The sequence below is a fragment of the Rhineura floridana genome, chromosome 10 (assembly GCF_030035675.1).
Source record: "Rhineura floridana isolate rRhiFlo1 chromosome 10, rRhiFlo1.hap2, whole genome shotgun sequence".
In the NCBI taxonomy this organism is placed as follows: Eukaryota; Metazoa; Chordata; class Lepidosauria; order Squamata; family Rhineuridae; genus Rhineura; species Rhineura floridana.
The window spans coordinates 51,367,549-51,376,881 of record NC_084489.1 but is presented as its reverse complement, the minus strand read 5'-3'; the positions used below and the strand labels follow the sequence as shown (position 1 = coordinate 51,376,881).

Genomic DNA, 9,333 nt, shown 5'->3' with positions numbered 1-9,333 from the left:
GGGCGGAGGCGCAGCCTCTCCCAAGGCCTTATAGGTCGGTGGGAGAAGGAAGTTCCTGAGTGAAAGCAACTCTCCAAACCGCAGGCCAGCGAAAACGGACTCCCTTGGAGTTTAACCGATGCAGAGGTCCCCAAGTGAAGCAAGCCCGAGGGTAGCTCTGTTGCAACCAACCAGACTAAAGGGCTTTTGTTTCAGATGCGCTCCCGGGGCGAAAGTGCTTGCGTTTGTCTGGATGGGTTTGCGTGGAGCAGCTGTGCTTCAATGGACAAGAAATATTGGACTCGAGAGTCCGCTTTCACAGGTGGAATTCTAGAGGGTCCACCACGGAAGAGGAGGAGGGAAGTTGTGCAGAAAAGCCGAAGGAGAGTTTCTAAAGCTCTCTTGCGAGGGAGACGCAACAGAGCTGGTGTGTGTCACAGGGGGAGAGACAGAAAGACAGACAAACAGCTGTTCTCAGGATCCGGAGGAGAATTATGTCTCCTGAACTCTGGAGAGCCCTCCCCCCCAAATCCGAGCGCCTCGATCTTTCCTAGCTGCATGGTGGGCGGTGCAGACAGAGCGCGCCTGACCTTCCCTTGCCCAGAGGGAGAGCGAGCGAGCGAGCGCGCAGGGTGGATGCTCCTGTGGGTGGCTGGGTGGGTAAACTCCCGGGTGGAGCTCTAGCCCAGAGGAACCAGATCAAGGCCGGCAAAGTTAGCGGGCTGCTCACTCTCTCCAGTCTGGGTTCCTCTCGAAGGCCCTTGTGGCTGAGCCCTGGAGCCGTTCGGCACCCACAGGAATGCGTCTCCTCTCGGCTTTCTCTCCAACCTCCTCCCCGCCCCCCTGCGGCTCCCCAGCGGCTCCCCAGCTCCACTTGAAAAGGAGGGCGAGGAGAGAGGAAGAAAAACGTCTTCAAAGGTTAAGCCTACCAAGGACAGTAGATTATATCCTTTCCTTAGGAAAGGCACAATGCAGCGATTTCTCACCCCCCCCATATGTCTGTGCGTGTACGTGCGTGTAATGCGCGCGTGCACACACACACACACGTATGTCTGGGCACTTTGCCTTACATTTGATTACATTTATGTCACAGGAACAATACTTTATGGGGAGTCTGCGTGGAGACTTCCCTAGATAGGTACCAGCGCTTGGCGACTCGGAAGAGCTGAGTTTCTTCTAGATGATCGCACTGTCTGTCTTCAGGGAAAAAGGGGAGAGATCATGAGGGCTAGTGCCATTTTTAGACAGGAGGAGGCGAAAATGAACTCCCATGTAGAGGAAGAACCGTGGATGCCAATGAAACTGACCGGCGCTAAGCACACGGCGGTCTTGATGGAGAAATAACTCCTTTGCAACACAAACTCAAGAACCCCAGCCAAAGCAAGCATCAAGGGCAAGATGAACCAGATCAAAAAAGGGTGTGTGTTTTTCTATCACGCCATAAAAATCATTGCCCCCTACCCAGGAGACATAGCCCCATTTGTCTATAAGCTCCCTCCCCCACACACACTCCAAGGTTTCATGCATACAGGTTATATAAGGCAACTGATTGAGCAAAGACAAAAAGAGAGAAAATGACATTTGCAGGCGAATTTTCTGTTAGAGGAAAAAAAGAATCCCAAAGCATGGAAAGGGTTATTTTAATGGAAAGTAGGCCACAGAATAGGCCAGAGTTAAAGTTTTAGAATCAAGGAAATCCTCACAGCCCTCCACAACTCAGAATGCTTAACAGATCAAACGCTGCAGAAGATATCCCTGTTCTGCTAAATACCCGGGGAAACAACCACAAGAGCGAGAGAGCGCATATTGAAAGACATCTTTAGGGGGGGGGAATCCAGAACAGCCTCCCCTTCCCCTCCGCACATACACCCAGAAAGGGTAAATTCAGCCGTTGAGGGGGAAGGAACAATAGAGTGAGACATGTATGGCTTTGTCCATTTTTACACACACACACGTTTCAAAAGAGGAAAGATCTTATTTTAATTTTTATATAAATTTAAAAAATCAAATATTGTTCTCCCAAATCTCTTACAAAACAACCAGGCTCTCTCTCTCTTTTAGATTAAATTAAAATGGGAAACAAAAAGAGAAAGAAAGGAGGGGGGATGGGAGAGGAAAAGGGCTAGAGACAGGTAAATTTGCTGGAGGCTACAAAGCGTGCCTTTTCAGGTTTTGTCTCCAAACCCTGGAACATCTCTTACTGAAATCATCACATGACAGGATGTAAATTTTTATGGGCTTTAAAAAAAATGTTCTAACCCTCTTTTTTTTAATAAATAAATAAATAAATAAATCCTAACTAAAAAAAACCCACTGTTATTCTCCGCGGCTGTTTTTATCTCCCGTTTATGGCTCCTCGTCACAGACTGGATAGTGGTTTCCAACACAAACTATGAAAGGGGAATTTAAAAAGAAAGGATCACAAACTACTTCCCCCAGGCATGCTCTGAACCCTTTCTACATTTCCTCTTGCGAAGAGAACCAGACCGGCCAAAACGCGATCCAGAGAGACATAATTTTTTTGGGGGGGGGGAAAGGGCGGAGGGTTTTGTTCTGAGGTCGGCACAAAGAAAAAGACAGCAATCAGTAGGAGACGCCACGCCATATTCCCACGTCTCCCTGTCCATTTTGCACACCTCGTGCAGCTCCAGGATTGGAATGCCACGTGTGGATGACCTCCCGCGGGTGCCCTTTCTCTCGCCAGGTGCCCTCTCCATTGGCCTCTGGTGGTTCGTCCGGAATTGAATGGTGGGATTGGGTGGGTGGGGGGAGAGGGCGTCCTTAGGGAAAATATCCCGATCGCCGTTGCCTGCCCGTTTGCAAGGCTTGCTTGACTAACAACCCGAAGCCCCCGTTTAGCAGATCGCCTTTGTTCCCAACCCAGAGAAACGAGATGAGTGCTTGTGGATGGTCCACATTTTAGTCTTCTGCCTTATTTAGGAGCTTTTTTTTTCTTTTTTGAAGGAAGTGTAATTTGTATAATTAGATGATGGGATGCTTGCCTTTCTCCCGGATAATTGCCTTTTATCACAGAATGCAGAGAAAGAAGCACACAGAACGACACCCCCCCCCCGCTGCCCACCGCCCGTTTCTTTTCATCTCCAGGTCATTCTCGTTCGAGTGTTAGTCGCCGTTTGTAAAGCTTGCTAGCCTTACTGGGGGAGGGGGGGAGGGGGGAGAGAAAGCAGGCTGCCCTTTAGTTCATAGATGCTTTAAACTAGAGGGGTATCTTTAATACAGACCCTTTCTGTAAGGTCAGTACAGCTTTTCATTGGCTATCCGAGCCTGAAGGCAACCCCCCCCAATAAAATAAATCCAAAAGTTGGGGAAGGAACCTGAGATAACATCGCCCCCACCCTGGGTAGTCCCTTTTGACAAACAGAGGAGGGAACAGTCTCCTTTTCTTTTCCTGTTCTCATGGTGGAAATAATTTTATTTATTCAGAATATACAGTTTAATTCCTTCTATCTACACTTATGTACAGGGTTAAAATGATATCGGGGAGGAAAAAGTCACTGGAAAAAGGTTGAGGTCATCAGATTTCAAGGCACCATTGAAAGTGTCCACAATTGATGAAAAAAATGAAATAAATCACAATCCCACCCCCCCAAAAAACAACAACCCAGAAGTCCATCTGTCTTTTTTTTAAAAAAAGCAACAACCCCAAAACAAAAGAGGTTGAGAAATTTCCTTTGAAATGCAATAAGTTACATGCAAAAGCTTTACACATTTCATCCTGCAGAGTTCCCTTTCCTTTAAAAAACAGTCCCCTGTATGCATTTTTCCCTTTATCAACAAAATGACAAATGTCCAAAAGAAAGAAAGGAAAAAAAGTAAAGGGTTTAAAGCGAGGAACGGAGGGTCTAAAAAGGAATCCTATTCTAGTAGATTGTCCCAGAAGCCAAAGCCAAGGGGTGCTGTAGAGAAGTGTGGGGCTGCAGGTGGCCATTGAGAGCGTTACCACTGGGATACCAAGAAGAGGTGTTCTCCAGGTAGGTGGAGGCAGGCGAGGGGTTGGAGTTTGCCCCATGAGCATGAGGATGGTGGCTGAGAGACCTGGCGGCGCCCTGCGGTTCCCACACCGCGGGAGACTGGGGAGAGTTACAAGCCATGGGGTCGCTGGCGCTGGGACTGTGTTCCGGAGGCATCTCGCCATTCTTCATGATCTTCTTGATCTTGGATCTTTTATTCTGAAACCAGATTTTCACCTAAAGGAAGAAGAAAAGAGCGAGCAGAAGTGAAGAGGTGGGGATCCAGATCCAAGCAGGCGACAAGAAAGAAGGAAACGAAGCTAGCTAAAACAAAACGGAACATTGCCGTTCTAAAACCCGTGTAGTTGGAGGCCTTGATTTCAGTATCACTTGACTTCCTAAGTAAAAAGGGCCCAGGGCCTCAGCTGGGTACACCCTAAATCTTTGCATGTTCTCTGCCTGCAAGTCAACGTGGGGTCTAGCACGAGGGTGACTCCCAAGGAAGCGGTTTCCATGGAAACCAGTGGGATTTGCTCCCGAGTAAACGCGTTTGTGGATAAAGGTGAGGAGGAGAAAAAAATTCAAATGACCCTTGCAGAGAGATCCTGTAGCGTGTGATATGCAGGGAAGCCTTCAGCAATGAAATCCAGAGGACTGCCCAGACCCCAGTGTTCAGTTATACGATATATATATATATTTATAGTAGCGACCATCGTGCTCACGTGCTAGATCTGGTCTCCCTTGAGCCACCAGATGTTAGAGGGGCAGGATCGGGGCTCTGATGATGCCACTCCCACTTCTCTTATTTTTGGACAGGAGGCCTGACTTTTCCCACCCTGCGGTATTTTTTAAAAAAAGGGATTTAAAAAAACCCTATTTTAATGAAAGAAAAGCAAGCAGAAACAAAGGCTAGAAGGGGGTGGGGGAGTCCCGTTGACACCACTCGTTGCATGATTATGTCTGCCAAGGAAAAGGAGCCGATTCTAGCTACAATACACCCTCCCTCCCTTGCTTTTGTTCCTGCTGCAGCCGGTTTTGTGCTTCCAACACAACAGCACCCCCAGCGCCCCCAGTACCAGCCCGATACCGGGGACACAAAGTAATATTTCCCCATGAGCCGAAATTGCCTGACAAGCAGCCCCTCCCTCGACCAGCTGCACTTCGCCAGCTCCTAACGCAGAAGATCCACCCACGTGCACTCGCTTTCCCTCCCCCCCCTTCTTTTGTGCAACAAGGCCGAAAAGCCTCCAACTACAGTTAAGAAACCAAAACCAAAACCTCCTGCGCTCTGGAAACAAGACGGATTTGGAGTGAAGACCGAGTGCCCAGATCCCCAGCATTCAGTCACCCGCCAGTCAGTGTAGTTTCAACAATCCACGAGGCACGTTTCAAACTCTCGCCGGATCCTCAGCAAACCCCTCCCCCATTTCGGCTGGTGGCGTTCAGTTGTATTGATTTTGAAAACGTAAGCGCTCTCTCCCCCCCCTCTTTTTTGTTTGTTTGTTTACATGTTAAATGTCACTACAGTCTCGCAAACCAATACAAGCAGGATTCGGGGATCTAGAGTAAAGCGAAGGAGAGAAGCACAAGGAAGAAGAAAAAGAAAAACCTCCTTCATCGTGTGCCCTTTTGACCCTAAGGCATACCGCGATCTCCAAATGAGAAATCATCTGAATGTGAGATTTTAATTTTTTTAAAAAAATAACCAGGGAAATCAGCTCCCTCACTGCAGAACGAGGCCCTTAAAATACGACTGACTGCAAAAGGAGCTGGGTCTATTTATACTTAGGACAGAGAAAAAGACAGCGCCCCAGGCCCTTGGCCTTACCTGTGTCTGTGTCAGGCCTAACGAAGCGGCCAGCTCGGCTCTTTCGGGCAGGGCTAAATACTGGGTTTTCTGGAACCTCCTCTGCAAGGCCGCCAGCTGAAAACTGGAGTAAATAGTCCTTGGTTTGCGAACTTTCTTTGGTTTGCCGTTCACCATCCTCACCTCCGGCTCAGCTACCTCTTTTTCTGAACAATGGCAGAAAAGGAAAAACAGAAAGAAGGCTTAGAATTGGGTAAGAGGACGCCAGCCGCAGAAGACAGGAAGACCCCAAGGCAGGTGGGTGGATAGGCCGGGAGCTAAACCGCTGACCCCGACGTGGCAGCAGCCAAGTTTACAAACAAACGCGAGATGTTTTGGCTGCAGAGAAAGACCCCTAGAACATTGGGAGAGGGAGGGCAATGGACAAGATAGGAACAGCCGTCCTGGCTATTACTTGCCAAGGGTGTGTGTGTGTGTGTGTGTGGTGTGTGTGTGTGTGTGAGAGAGAGAGAGAGAGAGAGAGAGAGAAGAGAGAGAGAGAGAATTTAAGCGGCGAATTTCCTTTCCACCGAAATATTGTTTTATGCTTTATTCCCTAAAGGGGGGTGTTTGGCTAATCGGTTTATAGTAAAAGAGGCTTATGGAGAGACAGATTAGATATTACAGTTTGGTCTTCTAGCAATTAAAAACAAAACAAGCAAGCAACAAAGTTCCCAGGCGTTTTTTATTTTTAAGTCCCAAACCAGCGTCTATTGATTTTTCAGGCATAGAGGCAGACACACAGTCGCGCTCTCTCTCTGTGAATTGAAGGTTCATGAATTCAGCCTAACCCAGACTCTGTAGACTAAGGACACGCAATGTCGAGGTCTAGGGAGTTCAAGACCCCCCCCCCAACGGTTCTCCTCGGTTTCAGCCGAAAGTAGCCAAATCCGGTCCAAACAGAGAGACGATTATTCAGAATAATCTCGCCGCCGATCGGCCGCGGGGAAGGGGGGGAGGAGGAGAGAGAGAGAGAAGGCGGCACAGATGCGTCTGGTTCCTTTTACAAATACTAAACGCGCCACTGGCATTTTTCCTCCCCTTTGATGAGAGCGACAAACTACGCATCTCAAGCACTGCACGCTCACACTCAAATTGCAGAAGTGCTGCTGCTGGTGTGATGGAACCAATCTTTAATACCTTTAAAAAAACAAAGTCTGCGAAATTGGAGAGTTTGCAACAAAACAAAATATGTCAGAAAAGGCTTCCCTGCCTTAAGCTGAAATTGCTCCAGTATCGCATCGGATGGGCGACGAGTCTGTTTCACAAAGGTTGTGTGTGTGCGCGAGGGGGAGGGAAGACTTGCTGCTCCAGCCTGGATCTGGATTTCCCTGAGTTTGCTTCTTGAACCCACAAGGAAACAGTTTAACCGCGCTTCTCGGTGTGTGGGATTCATCCCTCATCCGACCTTGGAAGCTAATATTAGTCCCACACTTCAGGAGAGTTTTAAAAAAAGTGGGGGTGGGGAGAAAGAAGGCGTATGAAATCATATCCTTCCTCTGCCTCTCCCTACAACGTTTGTTCTCCCACCCAAATCGCCGAGTGAAGATAGGGGCGATTTTTTAGGGGCGGGGAGAGAGACACCCCACCGAGTTTTCAAGTCCTTTGCAATAAAATCTTCGCGGGGAGGGGGAGGGAATGTTTAGATATCTGGCTACTTAGAAATCCCAACGACTTATCACGCTTTTCTACTACTGCAGCGCCGGAAGGGGACATGCTAGGTCGGCGCCTGTCTATCCATGCCCCTAATATCTTGCCTCCCAGCCCGGAGTTGAAGACAACAAAGAATCCAGATTTGATGGTCTCTTTCTCAGTCGGGAACGAGGCTTTTGCAAGGCAGCCGGGAGGCTGAACGTTCTTCACCACCCCCAATTCGAAAGTGGCTGATGGTGTGTGTGTGTGTGAAGACTGCACCCCCATCCGAAGGATCCACGGTGATCCAGGATCGCGAGGGGATTCTATTCCCCGATGTGGCACAAAACGCTCTTTCTTATTGCCGCACAGCCGGCGCCCGGCTGCCCACCACCACTAACGCTGCGCCCCCCCCCCGCAGCCCCCTCCCCGACGCTTCTCACCTGGCTGGCTAGCTGCGCTCTGTGCCCTGTTGTAAGCCCCGCCGTACTGGTGATAAGGGCTGGCGTAGCTGTAGTCTGCATAGGCTTTGGCGGGGTAGCTGGCGGCGGTTCCGTTCATGCCCTGGTACTGGTACTGGTAAGGATGGAGCGCTTTGCCGTAGGAAGCCGAAGAAGGCGAGCAGTAGCCGTGCGGGGCTCCTCCTGGGGAGTTGTAATAGTCAGGATCCGTCGCCGAGGACTCGGGCAAAGTTGGCGACTCCTGAGGCGGGTGCCCGTGCATGGTGGCTGCAGCCGTCTGGAAAGGGCCCTGGAAATCGCTGGATCGGATGGCTGGGACTCTTCTGTCAAACACCCCTGTCATAGTTGGGAAGCAGGAAAGCAGGCGGGCGGCTGGGTCTTCTAGGCAGCCATGGCGGGGGGAGGGAGGGGAGGAGGAGGAGGAGACGTCGGCGGCGGCGGCTGGGAGCTCTCTGGGGCTGGTTATGGCTCTGGCAGACTGCTAGCAGGGAGCGTAGAGGCTTGGTTAAATCCTTAATTGCGCTCTTACGCACAGCAGGGTGGATTGGGTTCCATTGGCCAGAGCACTCAGGAGCAGCGACACCCTAACTTGTCCAACTAGTTTAGCACAACAAAGCTCTCTGCTTTCTTTCTTTCCTTTTTTTTTTTAAGTTCCATTCAAGCTCCTTCTTTTAAAGGGAATGCGAGCAGCACCATTATCGCGGGGTTCTCTTCTCTAGCGGAGGGTGGGAATGGGGATTTTTAGGGCGTTAGGAAAAGAGAACTGTCGAGGTTTGTGCAATACACAGAGAGCGGTAAATAGCGCCCTAGAGGCCAAGTGACTCTCCGCGATGTGTGAATGCTTGGCACCCGTGTTGCAAGATTAAGGTGCTGCAGAAGGCTGGAAAGAAGGGCTTATTTGGGCCTTTAGCGGGGTTGGATGTTCTAGGAAAAACAGACAACCAGCATTCCCCTATGAGGCGATTCTGTGCAATTGTTAAATGTGGGATACATGTGATATATGTGTGTGTGTGTATGCATATTATGTGTGTGTGTCTGTGTGTGTATTTCAATAATGCAGGTGCCAGGATATAATGGATGTAGAATGGAGACAGAGCTGAATCCGTATTTTTACTCAGCCATAGATAACCTTGGATCTGACTCGGATCCTCAGTTTCCCCATATGCAAAATGGGGATAATAAAAGACCCACCTGGCAGAACTGTCACAGATCAAGGATTTCTGCAGGCTAAACATGCTCAACATTGGATTGTTAGTGGTAATAAAAGCAACCATTTTGGCATACAAGAGGAATATAAATGAATAATATATGAATAACAACAACAATATAGTGGGGATTGAGCCCCCGTTGGAGTCTTGGGGACTTTAACTCCGGATTTCAATGACAATCTGGAGTGATCTTTGTAAATGCAGGGAAGTTCTTTGAAATCAAATCAAGGCTAGAT

At 49.1% G+C, this 9,333-nt stretch overlaps 1 protein-coding gene across 1 annotated transcript; it reads right to left on the bottom strand.

The window, feature by feature from the left end:
* Nucleotides 1-3,378: 3,378 nt before the first annotated feature.
* DLX5 (distal-less homeobox 5) lies at nt 3,379-8,335 on the bottom strand. The gene is made up of 3 exons (XM_061586173.1): nt 7,872-8,335; nt 5,779-5,963; nt 3,379-4,187 (listed from the first exon to the last, which is right to left on the bottom strand). The coding sequence occupies exons 1-3, from the start codon at nt 8,230-8,232 to the stop codon at nt 3,861-3,863; spliced, it is 873 nt and encodes a 290-aa protein (XP_061442157.1). The 5' UTR covers nt 8,233-8,335; the 3' UTR covers nt 3,379-3,860.
* Between the last annotated feature and the right edge of the window lie 998 nt (nt 8,336-9,333).

Bases quoted from the DNA above. Each gene is read 5' to 3' on its own strand.
- DLX5 (XM_061586173.1), bottom strand. From the start codon at position 8,232: ATGACAGGGGTGTTTGACAGAAGAGTCCCAGCCATCCGATCCAGCGAT. The intron at 5,964-7,871 runs GTGAGAAGCGTC...GCCATTGTTCAG, and splicing joins GAGCGCAGCTAGCCAGCCAG to AAAAAGAGGTAGCTGAGCCG. The intron at 4,188-5,778 runs GTAAGGCCAAGG...TTCTTCCTTTAG, and splicing joins TAGGCCTGACACAGACACAG to GTGAAAATCTGGTTTCAGAA.